Source organism: Erpetoichthys calabaricus, chromosome 4, assembly GCF_900747795.2.
Source record: "Erpetoichthys calabaricus chromosome 4, fErpCal1.3, whole genome shotgun sequence".
NCBI classification, from domain to species: domain Eukaryota; kingdom Metazoa; phylum Chordata; class Cladistia; order Polypteriformes; family Polypteridae; genus Erpetoichthys; species Erpetoichthys calabaricus.
This window is the reverse complement of record NC_041397.2, coordinates 45,272,204-45,293,947: the sequence shown is the minus strand read 5'-3', so window position 1 is coordinate 45,293,947 and position 21,744 is coordinate 45,272,204. Positions and strand designations below refer to the sequence as shown.

The 21,744-nt window shown below is 38.8% G+C and overlaps 1 protein-coding gene across 1 annotated transcript in view; it reads left to right on the top strand.

Moving 5' to 3' along the window:
- Positions 1-21,744, top strand: part of pgm2l1 (phosphoglucomutase 2-like 1) — an 81,379-nt gene that overhangs the window by 8,673 nt on the left and 50,962 nt on the right. Inside the window, exon 2 of the mRNA XM_028799389.2 lies at positions 13,337-13,504. Coding sequence (XP_028655222.1) covers positions 13,337-13,504 — 168 coding nt within the window. The remainder of the gene's footprint in view (positions 1-13,336; positions 13,505-21,744) is intronic.

The window sequence follows — 21,744 nt, the reverse complement described above, 5'->3', positions numbered from 1 at the left end:
GATCGCGGACATGCTGTAAGCGCCTGCCGTCAATGGGTGATACAAGGAACAAGGAACATTATAAATGTGCAGGGCCCTGCCTGACTGCTGTGTCTGTGTATAAATAACCGTGCTGTTGCTGTTTCAAGCTGAATAATGCTTGTGTTGCTAAAGTACTGAGACTCCGCTTCGTGTTTTAGGGTGCAAGACGGGGACTCGCACGTCACAGCACACATGCGCGCGTGAGCAAGCTCACACACACACACACACACACACACACACAAGCGCGCGCGTGCACACACAGTCACAATGCTAATGCTGTAGTAAACACTATACGCTCGTACGGATGTTGACTATATGAGTGAGGCACGCCAGACAGACGGAGAATAGGAGACGATTGCCCACAATCCCGCAGTGAGAGAGAGAGAAGAACCATCAGCTCAGTTGTGATCACATGACACTCAGCAGACAAACTACTCGTACTGCAAGACCTCGCTCGTTTATCAAGTGAAAATTTATTAAAAATTTTTGCTTGTCTTGCAAAACACTCGTAAACCAAGTTACTCACAAACCGAGGTTCCACTGTATGTCCAAAAAAGAAAACATTCCATGGAGTATACTTACATTTTCACATGGCTAACACCTTTGTCTAGGCCAGCTTACAGGATCAGTTTGTGTTTTAACTGTTAGATCACAGGCAGGCGAAGCATCTTTAGCCCCATTACACTATCTAAAACACACTTTAGTTTGTAAACCACCAGAAAAAGAAACACTATGTGGTCACCTGTATAATTATAACTATAACTGACTAAAAAAAAGAAGTGATGAAAACACCTTCTGGGCAACTCTTAAGTGGCACTCTTTTAATTTAAAATATGGTGTATTTTCATGAACTTTAAATCTATTTTAACAAAAGAAATCTTTGTATATTATTTTTATTTCTGTATTCTGTTTTTAGTACATTTTAGTAACCTTACTAGTAGATAGGATTTGGTGAAAAGTGACTTGAAAGTGAATTTCCAACCCACAAGTAGCTGAAGAGTGTCCGCACTAGAAGGAAGTGCCAGCCTGTCTGTAGTAAAACCTTATTAATATAAATGAGTGGTGGCTGGGGTATGTTGTAGCATCATCAAGCCCATAGCTGACACCATTCCTGACCAGGGCACACTTTCATGCACACCTACACCCAATCATTCACTCATAAAGAGGTCAATTTTGAGTTGCCAGCTATCCTTGCAGAACATCTTTCAGGATTTATGCTTTCAATATTTCAATAAAATAAATATTTTAGAAAGCACATCCTGTGAAGCAGACACCATGACTTACTGACCATGGCTATAGACTGCAAATACCAAGGTTGTTGGTATATTCCTCAAACCTGATGCTATGGAGTTTAATTTTATTGCTATTAATGCTATGAAAAATGCATATCTGAAACAATTCAGTATACTTGAAAGCTCCTTGAGATGATGTGTACACCAGCAGGGTTGTGTTTGAAATGACTTCATATTTGCACCTCTTTTGAGTCTTTTAATGGTTCAGATAATATTAGTTTATTTCTTGTAGGGTGCAAAGTAGTTCTGTTGTACAAGTACATTATCACTGTACTTTTGGGACATTGCTAAGTACTTCTAGCTACTTTTAGACAGTACCAAGGGGTTTTTAAATGTTTGATGGAAGTAACAGCACAGAATATTTAATCCAGCCATGGGTACCAATTTATCATAAAATGATCGCTTTGGTGCCTAAAATCATAGGCTATAATGCAGGGGTTCCCAACATTTTTTGTCCTGTTTTACCCCCAGGGAACTTTTTGAAAGTAAATTCATCCCCACCCTGTTTTGCTCAGTAGTTTGAATTTAAACTTCTAGCATAATAAAGCAATTGACACACAGGAAATTTTAAGATACTGTTTTGAACATTTTTGTTTTAAGTTCAGATAACAATAACAATATTAATAGGACATAATAATGCATTTTCACATATTCAAAAACAACTAATGAAGAGCAGATACTGGTATACCAGAACAAAACACACTGAGTTGAAGAGACCACATCAATCGGTGTGATGTTTGTTATTACCTTCACCTGCAATTTTGGATATTCTTAATACAGTTCTTCGTGCTGTCAGCTTTTTTTTTTTTTTAGTAAATTTACTTCCTAAGTAGGTGAAATTGGGAGCCCCAGCTATAGTGTAATAAATAATAATTCAAATTGGCCTTTTTAAATGGCCTTCCATTGACAACACTTCCTGCTGAGTTCAGAGATTAGTCATTCATATCAAAAGGTTCAACAGTAGAGGGCTGTAGCTGGAATGAGAATTGTCTAGAAATGAACACTCTGCATTTGGACATCCTGAAGGTCTCCTTGGGGCAGAACGATGTAGCTCCCTATATTACAACGTAACACTAGACTCTTTGCAACACTCTGAGCATTACCAGCCAATACAGACCAGTTACTTTGCATTTTGTGATGAAATTGTATGCCTCAAACATGCATTGTTTGGAAAGAGTTGTGCAGATAGACTTTGATGTAGGTAATGGAAAACCCTCTTTGACATTCAGAAATTATTGAACCACTTTTTTTTTTTCCTTTTCAACCTCTACATCTCACTCAATCAAAATTGTTCATGCAGTTTTGATAATGTGTTTGAAAATGAGTGGTCTAAAGTGGGGTTTTGCTATTATAAGCTTGAGACTTCATATATTGGGAGATAAAGAAAGACCATTAGCTATAAATTCTTTATCCTATTTAGAAGTGTGTATGCATTAATCAAAGTTTGTCCAGTTTCAGTCACTTTTGTCACTACCATTATAACACTTTCCTCAAGGCAAACAAAATGGATTACATTATGAATTAGTATTCCAATTCAGTTATTACAATAAAACTAAAAGAGATGTAAATTCCATTCTTTCCAGTCTCACGAGACCCCTGACATTTCAACTAGTAGGGTTTAATGAATCACAGCTATCTGATCTTTATTTTTTATCTATGTGCTTTAATAACAATATATAATATATGGACAAAAGTATTGGGGGACACCTTGTAATTATTGAATTCAGGTGTTTCAATTAGACATTTTGCCACAGGTATATACAATCAAATGCACCTAGCCATGCAGTCTCCATTTACAAACATTTGTAAAACAAAATGGGCCATTCTGAAGAGCTCAGTGATATCAAGTGTGGTACTGTGATAGGATGCCACCTTTTGCAATAAGATGGTTCATGAAGTTTCATCCCAGAGTCAGCTGTAAGTGGTATTATTGGAAAGAGGAAGCATTTAGGATCAACAGCAACTCTGCCACAAAAAAGACCAACATCCATCCATCCATCCATCCATCCATTTTCCAACCCGCTGAATCCGAACACAGGGTCACGGGGGTCTGCTGGAGCCAATCCCAGCCAACACAGGGCACAAGGCAGGAACCAATCCCGGGCAGGGTGCCAACCCACCGCAGGACACACACAAACACACCCACACACCAAGCACACACTAGGGCCAATTTAGAATCGCCAATCTACCTAATCAGCATGTCTTTGGACTGTGGGAGGAAACCGGAGCGCCCGGAGGAAACCCACGCAGACACGGGGAGAACATGCAAACTCCACGCAGGGAGGACCCGGGAATCGAACCCAGGTCCCCAGGTGTCAACATCCATCCATCCATCCATTTTCCAACCCGCTGAATCCGAACCCAGGGTCACGGGGGTCTGCTGGAGCCAATCCCAGCCAACACAGGGCACAAGGCAGGAACCAATCCTGGGCAGGGTGCCAACCCACCGCAGGACACACAGAAACACACCCACACACCAAGCACACACTAGGGCCAATTTAGAACTGCCAATCCACCTAACCTGCATGTCTTTGGACTGTGGGAGGAAACCGGAGCGCCCGGAGGAAACCCACGCAGACACGGGGAGAACATGCAAACTCCACGCAGGGAGGACCCAGGAAGTGAACCCAGGTCTCCTAACTGCGAGGCAGCAGCGCTACCACAGCGCCACCGTGCCGCCCTGAAGACCAACAACAACATTTATTTATATAGCACATTTTCATACAAATAATGTAGCTCAATGTGCTTTACATGATGAAGAGAAAAAGAGAAAAAAAAGACAAAGTAAAAATTAAAATAAGACAACACTAATTAACATAGAATAAGAGTAAGTCCAATGGCCAGGGAGGAAAGAAAAAACAAAAAAACTCCAGATGGCTGGAGAAAAAAAATAAAATCTGCAGGGGTTCCAGACCATGAGACCGCCCAGCCCCCTCGGGGCATTCTACCTAACATAAATGAACAGTCCTCTTTGTATTTAGGGTTCTCATGGAAGGACTTGATGATGATGGTCATGTAGACTTCTAGCTTTTAATCCATCAATGTAGGAACGTCATGGTGCTTTGATTAGGTGGTGGTGGTGCATGTGGCCACCACAGAAAACCGGGAAGAAAAACAGAAGAGTAGGGGTTAGTATGGATTTTAGTGCTGCCATGAATAGTTATGATAATTAACTGAATATACAGAGCATCAGGATTAAACTAAAATGAGTTATGAGAAAGCCATGTTAAAGTAATGAGTTTTTAGCAGTTTTCAACTGTATTAGCCTAGCAAATTCCTGTTGACAGGCTATTCCAGATTTTAGGTGCATAACAGCAGAAGGCTGCCTTACCCCTTCTTTTAAGTTTAGCTCTTGGAGTTCTAAGCAGACACTCATTTGAGGATCTAAGGTTACGATTTGGAATATAAGGTGTCAGACATTCCGATATATAAGATGGAGCAAGATTATTTAAGGCTTTGTAAACCGTAAGCAGTATTTTAAAGTCAATTCTGAATGGCAAAGGTAACCAGTGACATCAAAACTGGAGAAATGTGCTCGGATTTTCTTTTCCTAGTTAGGATTCTAGCAGCTGCATTCTGCACTAGTTGCAAACGACTTATGTCTTTTTTGGGTAGTCCTGAGAGGAGTGCGTTACAGTAATCTAGTCAACTGATAACAAAAGCGTGAACTAATTTCTCAGCATCTTTCAGTGATATAAGAGGTCTAACTTTTGCTATGTTTCTTAAGTGGAAAAAATTCTGTCCTAGTGATCTGATTAATATGCGATTTAAAATTCAGGTTACAGTCAACAGTTACCCCTAAATTCTTTACCTCCGTCTTGACTTTTAATCCTAATGCATCATTTATTTCTGATACCCTCATTGTATCCATTATTGCCAATCACTAAAATTTCTGTTTTCTCTTTATTTACCTTGAGAAAATTACTATTCATCCATTCAGAAATACAAGTAAGACATTGTGTTAGTGAAACAACAGAGTCGGGGTCATCAGGTGCTATTGATAAATACAGCTGCGTGTCATCAGCATAGCTGTTGTAACTCGCGTTATGCCCCGAGATAATCTGACCTAACGGAAGCATGTAAATCGAAAAGAGCAGCGGACCCAGGATAGAGCCTTGTGGAACACCATATAGAATATCATGTGTCTTTGAGTTATAATTACCACAACTAACAAAATTTTCTCCCTGCCAGGTAGGATTCAAACCAATTTAAGACACTGCCACAGAGGCCCACCCACTGACTAAGGCGATTTCTAAGAATATGATCAATGGTGTCAAATGCGGCACTCAGATCTAAGAGGATGAGAACAGATAAATGGCCTGTCTGCATTTACCCGCAAGTCATTTACTACTTTAACAAGTGCAGTTTCTGTACTATGATTTGTTCTAAAACCCGACTGAAACTTATCAAGAATAGCATGTTTATTGAGGTGGTCATGTAGCTGCATAATGACTGCCTTCTCTAGAATTTTAGTTAAGAAAGGCAGGTTAGAAATAGGTCTAAAATTTTCAAAAGTAGAGGAGTCAAGATTATTTTTCTTGAGTAGGGGTTTAACTACTATCTAATGACAAGTTTACTATGTCAAGAATACTATCAATTAGCACGCCTGATACTTCTTTGAAAAAAACTTGTTGGTATTGGGTCAAGGACGCAGGTGGAGGGTCTCAATTGAGAAATTATTTAATGTAAACCAGGTAAATCTATCCTGGTGAAAGAATTTAATTTGTTTATAACGGAGTACTGGGGCTTATGAGGATCCGCAATGTTGGAGAGATATACTATATTATTTCTAATATCATTAATTTTTTAATTGAAAAATACAGCAATAGCCTCACAAGTTTCACTGGAAGTATTTTGGAGGCATTCCTTTGAGTTACCTGGGTTTAGCAAACGATCAATCGTAGAGAATAAGATTCTGGGATTACTAGCATTGTTATTTATAATCTTAGAGAAATAGCAGCGCCTCTCAAACGGACTGTGTTATTGTATTGTTATTTTAACCTTCAGTATCTCATAGTGGATAGTTAGTTTAGTTTTTCTCCATTTATGCTCAGCTCTACAGCATTTTCTCTTTAAACCAGACACTCTTTGGGTCTTCCATGGTATAACAATGCTAGAAGATTTTTTAACTGTCTTTTCAGGTGCAACTATGTCAACAGCAGCTCTCACCTGAGAAAAGCGCTATATAAATGTAATGAATTATTAATTATTATTATTATTATTACACTAGCAAAATACCCGCGCTTCGCAGCGGCAAAGTACTGCTTTAAAATTTTTATTAAGAAGAAAAGTAAACCTTTTTAAACTGAGGGAAAATATACCAATAATTATTTGTTAAAGATCTCTTTGTATACCACGTTGTCAGTTCGGCCCTCCGGTTGTAATATGACCAAGCTGTGCGCTGAGCTTACTCTTTAGCATGCAACGTATAATTGGCCATGTGAAAAGCAATATTGCCTCAAATCAATGCCAACCTTTTGTAGGGTCTGTCCCTGAGACTTATTAATTGTCATTGCGAAGCAGAGCCTTATTGGAAATTGGAGGCGTTTGAATTGAAATGAGTTTCATCGATAACTTCACATCCAGCTTTTGAGAATTTAAACATTCATAAACATCAAAGTGTCCACTACTCAAATCGTCACCTGTGAATCTAAGATGTTTAAGAGGCATTGACGGTTGTGCAAAGGTGTAAAATATTTGGCCATTTCGGTACACTTGAAAGCGACAACAGAACAATTCAGCGATAGCCATCAACTCGCATACAGAACCATAGGTGAAGGGCTTAAGCATTTCACTCTTATAGTGCTCCTGTGTAGTATAATTATCTCCTGTACCGTCATCAGTCCACACCTTGAACCTGTCCCAGTCATTCAATACATAAGACACAATGTTCCTCCGGATATCAAGAGTGAGCCTGATATGGCTGTGCAGCATGTAACACAGAGAATGGAAAAGGCTGTCGCCATCTCCGGGCATGGAAACCACTCGGTAAGTGACAGTTCTTTGATCGATGGTGATCACCTCGATAGACATGTTAATGAGGGTACGGTTGGAACGATAAAGGAAATGGGTACCTGAACAATGTAAACTAAGTCTAAAATACCTACACAATAACTATAATCGTAATAAACGAACAATAAAACAGCAGAGAAGCCGTGGATTAAATAAAAAGGCTGCAGTTATCAGCAGGGAGACGTGAATACCGTGGCGAAGCAAGGAAGGGAATGAAGAGACCAGAGCAATGGACAGCCTTATATAGGCAGGTAGCCAACTACGTGGGAGGCGTGGGGATGGGGGACCCAAAGCCGCCTCACACGGCGACCAAGCTGCAGGCTGTGGACGTATATATGTACGTAAGTAGGATTCAGTTAGCGTTGGGAACCCGCGTACGAAATTTCTTGAAGATGGGCCCATAAGTAACAAAGACAGTTGGAAAGATCAATATGGCGGCCGACAGTGGCATCATACCACCGAAATAAGTACGTACATCGGTTTCAGTTAGCGCAGGGAAGCCGCCTACCAAATTTCGTGAAGATGGGGCCATAAATAAGAAATTTTAACATGGCGGACGTTGTCGACCGTTATGACCGTTACACGTAGAATTTCAAAATGAAACCTGCTTATCTTTTGTAAGTAAGCTGTAAGGAATGAGCCTGCCAAATTTCAGCTTTTACCTACATGGGAATTTGGAGAATTAGTGATGAGTGGGTCAGTGAGGGCTTTGCCTTTTATTAGTATAGATTAGATTATCCTCGTTATTGTAGTTCGCACAATAAATGGACTGGTTGCTTAGAATGTTTGTAAATTTTAAAGCTGCTGATGAATCAAAGAAGCATTTTTTAACCATATAAAAGTCGTAGAGCACGGTCAATGACTGCTAAGGTGCATGGTGTGTAAAAGTCACCAATGCCCTGCTGATTCCATAGCTGAAGAGTTTCAAACTTCCATTGGCATTTATGTCAGCACAAAAACTGTGCAGCGGGAGCTTCATGGAATGGTTTTCCATGACCGAGCAGCGGCATGCAAACCTCATGTCACCAAGACAAATGGCAAGTGTCGGATTGAGTGGTGGAAATTTGTTATATATGGTGACGAATCGCGCTTCTCTGTTTGGCAGTCAGATGGGCGAGTCTGGGTTTGGTGGATGCCAGGAGAACATTACCTGCCTGACTGCATTGTGCAGCTGTGAAGTTTAGTGGAGGAGGGATAATGGTGTGGGGCTGTTTTTCAGGGTTTGGGCTAGGCCCCTTACTTCCAGTGAAGGGTAATCTTAATGCTTCAGCATGCCAAGACATTTTGGATAACACTATACTTCCAACTTTGTGGAAACAGTTTGGGGAAGATTCTTTTCTATTCCAGCATGACCATTCCCCAGTGCACAAAGCAAGGTCCATAAAGACATGGTTGGATGAGTTTGGTGTGGAAGAACTTGACTACCCCGCACAGAGCCCTGACCTCAACCCCATCTAACACCTTTGGGATGAACTGGAATGGAGATTGTGAGCCAGACTTTCTCATCCAATATCAGTGGCTGACCTCATCATTGCTCAACAGAATGAATGGTCACATATTCCCAAGATAACCTCTAAAATCTTCCGGAAAGCCTTCCAAGAAGAGTGGAAGCTAATGTAGCTCCAAAAGGGGGTCTATCTCCATATTAAAGTCCATGTATTTGAATACCCATTGGGATTAATAAAGTATCTATCTATCTATCTATCTATCTACAGTGTCATTAAAGTCCCTGTTGGTGTAATGGTCAGGCATCCCAATACTTTTGCCCATATAGTGTATATGTAAAACTTTTTTAGCAGTGTTTTCATCAGAAAGTTATGCAGTCTTGGTTGCCTTTGACTGTTGAATTGTTTAATGCTCCGAATTGTTTATTCAGTTATATCTCCAAATAATTACATGATTAAGAAATAAGGTGAAAATGGCCCTTTTTTCCCCCATTCTGTTCCACTTTGGATATTAAGAGAGGTCAAGATGGTGAGAAGTCGTGTTGCAACTAAATGTATATGTGTAACGTTGGCTCAGTTGATAACATTGACTGCATGCTACACAGCTGCTTAATCTGTCCCTGCAAGGGTACCATCAATAAACAAGCAATATCAGCAGAAATTCCTACCTTATTTGGCATATAAAGATTTTTCAATTTAAATACGAGGGCTGCAACCAACAATTATTTTGATAACTAGCGACTTGGTGCGCGCTATGCTGCGCTTTGGATGACCACAGTTGAAGGACTCCCTGTTTAAACACGGCTGCCAGTCGTGAACTAGATCCTACATCGTACCGCATTTGATTTTTGCATGGGAAACAAAATTTCAAAACAAAACCCATGATTCACGAAGTGTGGGACGCAGACTAATCAGAATCATATACATTGTGTAAATGGTTGTAAGGAAGAGGAGGATCATACCGTTGAGGACGTCCTGTGCTTGTCGAGGGGGCATGTAGTGGTACTTCATTCTGAAGAGCAAAGCGATGTAGGTCATTTGAGTGGTCTTCATTAACTTCGTCAGTGACATGCAGCACTGTGTCATCGCGTTCGTCACCTTCATTGCACATAGTAATGTCTGTGGAGTCACACAATCCCGTGGCATTCGAGAGGACAGAGTCGAGTACTTCTTGGTAAACAATGTTCTGTGTGAAGTATTTATTAGTATCTTGTAGTAATTTCCCTTGACTTTTGCAAGGCAATATTTTGACTTTCACTTTTGGAAAACCTTTTCCTCTGGAGAAGGCGACATAGAGCTGGCCATGTGTGAAGACAGGCTCCGGTAGGAATATACCTACAAGATCTAGTGTTTGACCCTGCGTATGCCAATCGGAGTGGGAATTGCTTTCTGTGCATGTCAAAAGGCAGGTCAGAGTCATCCATAGTATCGAGACCTATCCTGGGGATGAAGACGTTTTGACCACAGTGTTTACCAGTGATTATGTTTGCTTCAAGTAAGTGGTCATGCGTAATGTGTCCTGTCTCTCTGTAGGAGTTTGTCTATTATGGTTGTTTTGCAATCGTAAGGACCTCTCGTCGGGTGTCTCATTGGCACGCTTTTGCCTCTTTCTTTCGCGATCACGGCATAATCTGTCTTCTCTCTCTGTAGGGGTTTCAGTTGCCTTTCATTGTGCGGCAGAGACGTGTCGTTGAGCTAATCTGTGTGAATGCTGACTGTCCGTTTCTTGCGAGCGACTGGCACACCTTTGCCTCTTTGCTTCGTGATCATGCTGTAATGTGTCCTCTCTCGCAGCAGCAGGTTCAGTTGCCTTTCGTTTCGGCATTGTTCCGTAAGGTCTCCTCCGTACAAGTGCACATTAGTATCTGAAGACGGAAAGGCATAGTGGGCCGGAAGGGAGAAAATAGAAAATCGCGGCTTGAAACAAATGAATTGGTGAGCAGGGGAACCATCCGACTCAGACGCGGGGCTTGAAATACTCACGTGCACAAAGGGGAAAGAACGGAGCGGGGTAAGCAGGAATTCTGAGAGGGGAAGGACTGGGGCTTTTCTACGGGGGCAGGTATACAGCCAAAAGGAACCCGGACACGGACACAGACGCCGCGCTGGGCTTTTATTATATAGATTGATTAATCTGGTGATTTATTTTGTCAATTGATCATTTGCATTATAATAAAAATCATTTGAAATTAAGCATGTAAAGTTCATCCAATGGAATTTTTCACCAAATAAACAGGGTTGTATAAAATTTTCAGAAATGTCTTTTTTTTAAATAAACTACTTGTAGATATTTTAAATAAAATATAGGTTTTTATGCAATTTTTATAAAATAATACATTAACAATAAATAGTTACAAATAGAACACTTTTGGCTCTGGTTGTGCAATGAGCAGACACACACACACACAATTTCCTTAAGAGACAACAGTTTTTAATACTGTAAATAAGCTTGCAGTGTGGCTTATGTATTCAGAATTACATTAAACTAACACCGTAAAATTGAACATGTAATTTAAACTGTTTTTTTCAGTTTCTGTGAAAGAGATGGTTTACTGGCAAAGCATCATGCATATATCTGACCACCACAGTATTCCACCACAGAAGAATCTGTTGCACCATCGTGACTTTATTAGTTTCTTCTTCTTTATTTTTTTTTTTGCTAAGTCTACAGTAATGTTTGGAATTAGTTCAGTACATCTTACATTGTTGTCAAATGTTGGGGAAATGTCCAGACTATTTTCCTTTTGCAGAAAAACAAGTGGTTTCTTTTGTGTGAAACTCAGTTATTCCTTTGTAATGTAATATGCTGAGTTTATTTTAACTGGAAGTTCATTTTTTTGCATTATCATTAGTCTTTTTTGAGTCTGGAAACTATTTTTTTACCACTGCAGATTATTTGGCACATTTGCTTGCAGCCCACACACTGTCACATCCTGCTGAATGTCATTTGCTGTTGGGAGTGTGGTGTTAGATTTTCACGTTTCAAATGGTGTGATCCTGCCACAAAATCTGTTTTACTAGCTAAATCATTCCTTGCACGTTACCATGCTTTCCTCATGATTGTGTCAAAGCCAGTTGAAGTCCGATAAACAACTAGTCTAGAATTTTCGCTTTTCCACCCCGGTCCTATCCTTTGACTCGGAATGAGCAATGTTCTTTTCAGTCACGGTTAATATTCTGTGGGATTCATCACTGCTTTTTTTCCATCTGTATGGTACTAGAGTCTTTGATTTCCTTTGCACACAAGACTGAAAAAAGTTTTCTGCTTGGACAGGAACTTAAGTTTCATCTTAGCCATTTTTTTTTTTTTGTAAACGCACACGGTAACATTACATGTGTGACTGCATCATAAAATAAAAAAAATAAAACATGGAATTATGGTGCAATCTGAACATTGGCTAGCTAGTGGCTAATGACATTTTTTTTTACTCGTCTATCATGAAATCTGTTGCATATACAGTACTAGTGTTTTTATTTGCATTGTAGTGGACTGAACTACGACTCTGATTATTCCTCACTTCAAACTGAATGTCATGTCATTCTGCCTAGCCCATCAAACTCTACATTGATATATCTGTATCCTGTAACTCTAAAGTAACATGGTGTCATCCCATGAACATAGTTTGTAATTAGGCAAAACATTATGATTCTCCACTGTTGTAACTGTTCTTTTTTTTTTTTTTTTTTTTTTTTTTTTTTTTTTTTTACTTTCTTTTGTAACTGTTTAGCTATTATTATTAAGTACTTTGAGCTACTTTCATGTATGGAAATGTGCTATATAAATAATATTTAGCTTTTTGGCATTTAAGGTGACCTGTAACATCTGAGGTGCAATTAATTATATTGCTTTTGTTTTTCCAGTTGGAGCATAAGCAGGTGAAGTGACTTTCTTATGGCCAAACAGTGTCATTATGCAGGATTTGAACTGAAGACCAAAGTTCACACTGCCTCCTGCTCCTGCTGTTGTTCCTGCCCCTCTATTTATAGTTTTCTGCTGTCTGCACTGGTTTTATTCCCACAACCCCAATGCCATTTAATATGAATTGCTAATCTCCACGTTGACCCCTGTGAGGGAGCTGTGCAATGGACTGGTTCATCCTTTTCATCTGGTGGTGCCAGGATAAGGTGTAGCCCTCATAAGACATGTTATGTTATGAGATGCCCATCAAAATACCAATCTGCAAGGCCAAACAAGTAGAAAGTGAAGAGATAAAATGAATATATTAGTTTCTGTTCTTAAATCTTGAGAAGAGTATATCTAAATATTTGCATAAATGGTTAATACAATAGGGTCTGCATTATATATGTGTCACAATCCTTTATCCAAGATGACCTAAACAAGTTTAATGAATTATATTTTTTATATAATACACAGGTTTGTTCAATTTATTGCTCATGGTTACTCATTGAGGTAGGAGCTAGAAGTAAACCAGCAACTTTGTGACCTAAAATCCAACATCCATGGCCCTAGTCCATACTGTCCAACTACCATCCTATATTTAACTATGATTTCTTGAAGACGGAGTTTACATTTTAAAGAATAGTTTCCGTAATTGTATTTTGCAGAATCCAAACACAAGGGCCCAGATCGAAAGCCTGGTGAAGGACGGCAAAGTTAAGGAGCTTCGTGAAAGACTATGCCACAGAATGACCTTTGGGACTGCAGGCTTGCGCTCAGCCATGGGGGCTGGTTTCTCCCTTATCAATGATCTGACAATCATCCAGTCTACACAGGTGTGTTTACTAAATAATATGAAAACAATAGTCTTGTTTTTTTCTATCCCTTGAATCTGTAAAGAAAACTGTTAAATAGCAAAATACTTCTATGGATTTTTCTTATGTAATATGTAGTACCTAGCAGTACAGAATTCTTAATTGCAAAACTGGTAAAATATTCTCAAATTAGGGTTTTAATTTAAAATTTTATTTAGGCCAACACTTTTCAGAGTATCTAGGATTATGAGGTGCACTACTTCAGCAAATCGCATTTGTTACTGATTTGAAATATATATTTTGAATGTCATGTAACCGGGAGTTTTTCAGGTTCTGAAGTAGGCAGCTACCTCAGAAAAGTAGGCAGCAAAGACTGAGAGTCTTGTTTTTTTTTTTTTTTTGCCCCCTTGCTTGTGCTATACAAGGGTGAATCAAAATCATCTGCATTATTGGTGCATTATAAAGAAATTGCTAGTACTTTTCCTGGTACTGTTTTTCTCAAGGTAAGATGTGCTTCCTGTTTACTTGTGTAATAGCAGTAACTTCGTGGGAGTTGTTCCCACATAAATATGGAAGTAAATCAACACAATACAAAGCATGTGGTAGGAAAGGGTTTTACTGTGATTTGGTGTTTTGAGAAAAAACCTTGTCCTGAGGGGTGAAATTTTATTGCAGACAAAGACAAGCTCCCAATGGAATGCGCATAGCTGGTCTTCTTTTTAAATGGCTGAATCTCATATTACAGTAATCCCTCACTTATCGCGGGAGATAGGTTCCAAGGCCGACCGCGATAACCGAATTTCCGCGAAGTAGGGACACCATATTTATTTAATTATTTAACGTGTATTTGGACATTTTTAAACCCTCCCTGTATTGTTTACAACCCACCCTTTACTCTATTAATAACAGGGACAACTGCTAAGCAATATGAAATCGGTAGATAAGTTTACACTTACTGTATAGCGAAGTACAGTACACGTAGCTATATATGACGTGATGATGGTGATGAATATGCTGCGTAGTAAAAATGATGACACTAGCCTAACGCCTGACTTTATTGAAAAGAAACTAAACTTGCAGTGCCGCTATTCAATGACACTGGCCTAACGCCTGACTTTATTGAAAAGAAACTAAACTTGCAGCGCCGCTATTCAATGACGCGCCGCTGTTCAATTACACTTGCCTAATGCCTGACTTTATTGAAAAGAAACTAAACTTGCAGTGCCGCTATTCAATGACACTTGCCTAACGCCTGACTTTATTGAAAAGAAACTAAACTTGCAGTGCCGCTATTCAATTACACTTGCCTAACGCCTCTCCTAAGGGGAGATACTGTGGGATCTAGGCATCAGTCAAAGCACCAATCACAGGCCCGATTAGAAAGCGGGAAGCTGTGATTTGTCGTCTCCCTCCCATGTAACAATCACAGCCCGTGTTACAACGCACTTAGTCACCGAACTTGTTTTGTTGTTCTTAGACTAGGAAATACTACTACTATATTTAAAAACCCGCGAAGTCGTGAATCCGCGAAAAGTGAACCGCGAAGTAGCGAGGGATTACTGTATTCGTGTTTTTGTTTGAAAATGACATGTATGCACACACATTGTAAGATAGCTTTTTCTTGGGATGCGCATCAATGTTCTTACCTTTTCTTGGCTGAATTGAATAATGGATGTATTTGGTAAGGTTTTGAGCTTTTATTTTCCATTGGTGCTCTGTTCCCCAGAGCCTCCATTATAAAGTTCCAGTGTGGGCAAGTTATTTTTTAAAATCTATAGATTAACTTTAGAACACAACCTTTCATGGTAAATGCATATATTCCATGTGTGAAGAAATAACTTCGACTTGGGACAAATACTGAACTTAAATATGGATTCAACATGTTGTGAAAGGGTACATTCTTTATTCTGCTTACCTTTCTTCTCTGTCTGCTTCGATATGGTGTGTCTCATCTGTCTGCTATTGCTTTTCATTTGTGTTCAGTAGTTGTGTTTCTTTCAGATAATAAATTTAGGTGTAATACTATTTCCAGAGTTCATAGCAACCTCATAGATGGTTTATTTTCGACCATCATAAGCAAATTGCTTAATCTGCCTTTGCTAATAATGTAAAATGTATGGAACGGTTAAGCATAATAAAGGATTTTATTGATATTTTTTCTGATTATTAATTTAAATTTACTGATTTATTTTTCTGAATCATTCCAGAAGAAAGACCCATTAAATACACAGGATCAGATTTTACATTGTTGTATTATTATTTTTCACAATAATAATAATACAGCAATGTAAAATCTGATCCTGTGTATTTATTTTATAATATATACAGTGCATCCAGAAAGTATTCACAGCGCATCAGTTTTTCCACATTTTGTTATGTTACAGCCTTATTCCAAAATGGATTAAATTCATTTTTTTCCTCAGAATTCTACACACTACACCCCATAATGACAATGTGAAAAAAGTTTACTTGAGGTTTTTGCAAATTTATTAAAAATAAAAAAAACTGAGAAATCACATGTACATAAGTATTCACAGCCTTTGCTCAATACTTTGTCGATGCACCTTTGGCAGCAATTACAGCCTCAAGTCTTTTTGAATATGATGCCACAAGTTTGGCACACCTATCCTTGGCCAGTTTCGCCCATTCCTCTTTACAGCACCTCTCAAGCTCCATCAGGTTGGATGGGAAGTGTCGGTGCACAGCCATTTTAAGATCTCTCCAAAGATGTTCAATCGGATTCAAGTCTGGGCTCTGGCTGGGCCACTCAAGGACATTCACAGAGTTGTCCTGAAGCCACTCCTTTGATGTCTTGGCTGTGTGCTTAGGGTCGTTGGCTTGCTGAAAGATGAACCATCACCCCAGTCTGAGGTCAAGAGCACTCTGGAGCAGGTTTTCATCCAGGATGTCTCTGTACATTGATGCAGTCATCTTTCCCTTTATCCTGACTAGTCTCCCAGTCCCTGCCGCTGAAAAACATCCCCATAGCATGATGCTGCCACCACCATGCTTCACTGTAGGGATGGTATTGGCCTGGTGATGAGCGGTGCCTGGTTTCCTCCAAACGTGACGCCTGGCATTGACACCAAAGAGTTCAATCTTTGTCTCATCAGACCAGAGAATTTTCTTTCTCATGGTCTGAGAGTCCTTCAGGTGCCTTTTGGCAAACTCCAGGCGGGCTGCCATGTGCCTTTTACTAAGGAGTGGCTTCCGTCTGGCCACTCTACCATACAGGCCTGATTGGTGGATTGCTGCAGAGATGGTTGTCCTTCTGAAAGGTTCTCCTCTCTCCACAGAGGACCTCTGGAGCTCTGACAGAGTGACCATCGGGTTCTTGGTCACCTCCCTGACTAAGGCCCTTCTCCCCCGATCGCTCAGTTTAGATGGCCGGCCAGCTCTAGGAAGAGTCCTGGTGGTTTCAAACTTCTTCCACTTACGGATGATGGAGGACACTTTGCTCATTGGGACCTTCAAAGCAGCAGAAATGTTTCTGTAACCTTCCCCAGATTTGTGCCTCGAGACAATCCTGTCTCGGAGGTCTACAGACAATTCCTTGGACTTCATGCTTGGTTTGTGCTCTGACATGAACTGTTAACTGTGGGACCTTATATAGACAGGTGTGTGCCTTTCCAAATCATGTCCAATCAACTGAATTTACCACAGGTGGACTCCAATTAACCTGCAGAAACATCTCAAGGATGATCAGGGGAAACAGGATGCACCTGAGCTCAATTTTGAGCTTCATGGCAAAGGCTGTGAATATTTATGTACATGTGATTTCTCAGTTTTTTTATTTTTAATAAATTTGCAAAAATCTCAAGTAAACTTTTTTCACGTTGTCATTATGGGGTGTTGTGTGTAGAATTCTGAGGAAAAAAATTAATTTAATCCATTTTGGAATAAGGCTGTAACATAACAAAATGTGGAAAAAGTGATGCACTGTGAATACTTTCCGGAGGCACTATATATAAAAAGTCAAGAGGACCTTGACAATATACATGGCAGGTGTTAAGCGGCAAGTATCTAAAAGAGCTGTACACATCCAGAATTGCTATGGTATAAAATTACAAAGGGGGCCAAACCTGCATCTGTGCAGTGAGGCAAATCAATAGTCCCATTTAGCTATGTTCATCAATTATAATAAGAGATCATATTTCATGGATGGTTAGAGTGTGCTTTACCTGAAAACTTGGTGTCAGTGTTAGAAAGAATTTGTGGATATTTATAAATACTTGGATGAGTTACATTTAAATAGTAAGTAAATACATGTCTTTATTTTACATTACCTATTTTATATATTTGGAATTGATCAAAGAGTTTAGTTGCGTTTTTTGTTTGTGTTCTCTGGTAACACTTGTGGCTTTTGACGAGTCAGAATTAAGATTTTAGTTTATTATATGTGCCTATTTTATTTATTTGAAATACAGTTGTATATTGTTCTACAGTACACTTTGCATTTTCAACTTCTGACAGAAAATAAATAATATTTTAAACCAAATTTAACCTTATGATATTTTCACATCCTGCTTAGGCGTAAAAAGAAACCGTTAAGCTTGACAACAATAGTGATTTGATTTATATCGTGATTAGTTATGAGCAAACATTGCTGAGTTCGCTTCGCTGTGAGTTCCCCATAATCCCAGAAATGTTTGCAATTTTTGCTGAACTTGACGAATTGGATTAAAATCAACGGGGAAAGACTAACTGAACTAGATTTGAGTAGATTATAATGGTGCAGTCATCTTTATATTGTCTCTGAGGGTTAGGGAAACATCTGCCAATTATACTGCACTGATTATTGTGGCCAAAAAGATGACCTGAGCTGTGCGGCAGCAGTGCCAACCACTGCACCACCATGCCTCAATGATATCAAAGAAGAAAGAATGCAATCAGAGTTGCACAATCATAGATTTCGTCAAAACAAAGCGGAAATACCAAAATCGTAGTCAAAGGACAGAAAAAATATGTAGGTCTTTTAAAGGCAGAAAATTCAAAGTGGTGTATCATGACTGAAGCTGTTGGCTTGTTTTGTTTTTTGAAGTTGTGCTGTTGGCTGTCTAAACTTTCTGTGCATGATGCTTGCTTTGTACTTTTTATTTTTATTAAAAAGATAGAAACATCTGTAAATAGTAGTAAATCTTTTGTTATTGTTATTTCATAGTCTCCTGTGTTTGGAGTAGGGAGGTGTTGGCTTCTTCAAGGTTTGTTTTTACTTTTGCCCTGCCACATGGCTAAATATTATGCATACATAGGGCAATCACCTCCTTCTCTTATATTGACATGGAACTCGAAGATCGACCTGCACATTTTTGCTACAAGCACAGATAACTCACCCCACAAAGTCTGTAATGCAAATGATCAGCTTTATATACCTGGGGATGGTCCCATCAATGTTGGCTGTTACATCTCCTGAGGATATCGCACTGACCTCGCAAAGCATTTTGGGGCCAAATTATCCGTAAATAATTCACTGAACAAGGGCAAATGCAGCAAATTCACTGCGAATAACACGTTGACGAAACACTTTTCATGATATATACCGATATCGACTGGTATGAAAAAAATTATCATAAGATTTTTTTCCATATTGCCCAGCCCTGTGTGTGGGTGTTTATAGTGCCAGTGATTTCGGTGTGATTGATTGATCCTGTGCAGTTGCTACTGAATTCTTCTAAGGTGGCTTACTATGCCACATATGTGTTAGATTGGTTTATGATACAGATTAGTTGAATACAGATTTGCTGAATTTGAATTGTGCCTTATTAGGGGAAATGCACAGTCCCCTAAACCACCATCTTCTTTTATACAGTATATAGTGTGTGATAATCACCAGGAAGAGAAAGTTTAATCTGTAATAAATTTTGGCAGAAATTAGTCATATGCCAGATTACAGAAAGAGGCTATATGGCAACTTTTATGTTCTGTGCTAATTTAAATACTGAAAAGTCCTACCCTGTGAGAAAGTAGTAAGCAGTCATTAAAGCGCTGTTTCTGCCCTGTAGAAAGCAAGTGCTCTGATGCATTCATTTTTGTACATTATTTTTTAGCATTCAAAATTCAATATTAAAAAACAGAATCAAAATGAAATTTATTTTAGTGCTTTGTAAAGGACTGGTGCATCCTTGAAGGTTTATTCTTGTCATGCTGAAAAGCTGTCTAGGTGCAGACATGGAAAGGCATAGAGAAAGAGTGGAAAATTAGGTTTTAAAAAGTTATCCCCTCTTAGGGAGGTGGCATTGAAAAATGATTCAGTAATTGTTATTTATATTTAATTTATAACAAGATACACATTTTTTTTTATTGCATCAGATTTTTTAATCTGTTATAATAAGGAGTTCAGAACACCATTGTTTGCTTTGAATTACAAGCTGAATCGTTGAATAAGGGTTAGAATTTCAGGAATGTATTTGGTTTTGAGGGCAGCAGGCAGTGTCAGATTACACCTTGAAACTACTTGCATTGAGTTTTACATGGGAGGCACATAACAAAGACTGCCGTTGAAAAATTGCACCATTCATAAGTTGATGGAGTGAGAACACCATAAGTGACTTGTAGTGTATGACTAATTACAAGGGTGTTTCAGAGTTTTCACAATGAGTCCATGACACAACTTGCATTGTGCATGTAGTGCAAAGTGAAGGTGATTTTAGCAGGCATGTGAACAACCAGTAAACTCTGGCAACTTGATCACATTAAGTCCCCTTCAAAAATTATTCACAGCCACTTGATAAATAAATTCAATTTGCTTTAAGACTTGATGCTAAAAAGCTGGAGACTTCATCAGAACTATTTCTGGAGTGTGCCTGTTTATTACATTGTGTCCATCCATAGCCATGGAATAACAAGCCTGCAGGTGTACTGGATGAATCTGGTACCATTGCCTTGAATACACTTTACACTACCTCTGTTGGTGCAGGTGTATATTCTTCAAATACAGGTTTTTTGATTTTCTTTGGTATACTGACTCTCTTTCAGGTTATGTTACAATGCTATAATGAGTTGTTGGTGATTTTTATATGGTTATACCTTTGGGTATATCACCCAAATATAATAGTATTTTGTGACTGAAAACATGATAAATTATGTGTCCATTATCAATAAGATTTTGAGGTTGTTTATTGATGTTTGGATTCCTATTATTCCTCATTTAATTACATGTGTATTTATCTTTTTTCATTATATGTTCATCTAATTTAATTATTTTTGTGCAATTCATGATATTCCACTAGATTGTATCATATCTAGCTTTCTCTTTACTATTATTTTGTTTAAGTGGTGATTACAAAATTATTGCTCTGGAAGACATGAATCCTACAGATGTGTGGCTTTGATACTACACAAGAATGCAAGACAGTGTGTCACAAAGGAATATGTCTGGCAGAGTGCAGATGGTTCTACTACATGCAAACTACAAAAATATGGTGGTAATAGTAGAAACCACAGGAGCGGAGTAGTGGAGGCTATTTAAGAATGAGCTGAACTAATGTAAAAAGGAAAATAATATGTTATTGTAATGGGCAACCTCCATGCAGCAGCTTGAAAAAGGAAGAGGCCATTTTTAAAATGGGAAAAATTTTACATAAGGTAAAAAAGAAAAAGACAGGAGTAATGTTGGTAGGATTTTGTAAATAAATCAAATTAGATGGATAGTTGAATGGACAAATGTAGCCATGTTCGTTACATTCTAACAAATGTAAAGCATGTAAATGTAAAGTTTATCAGGACAGTATTTGAGGCTGAATTAAAATGAAAGTTAAATGGATTCCAGCTCGGAGTGGATTGTTCACCCTCACATAGCACACATAAATCATGCATTTTTATTTCAGAACTAATTCACAATAGATGTGACAATAAGATTAGCCCTTTTAGACTTGAAAGAGTAGTGTGGTTTAAGTTAAACCAACCAGGAGTTTAAAAGAATAGGCACAATACCAATAATCCAAAACTGTTATTCAGGTGCCGTAGAATGAAGGTGGCATATGTACAATGAATTCCGTTATGAAATCTCTCTAGTGCCTTTAAATAAGACAGGAGGTGATTAATATATGAACTTAGGCATGTTGAGATACTAAATGACAGTCTTTGAAGAAAGAAGGGGAAGGGTTTCTCATTGACCGTGATGCCACTAGATAATACAGGGTGAGCCAAAATGAAGTACCACATTTCTCAAGGTCATTGCGTGAGGTAGAGGTAGCCAAGTGGGTTGGGTTGGGGGTCCTTTGATAGGCGATCACTTATACTTTTCAGTCCGCAACATGCCT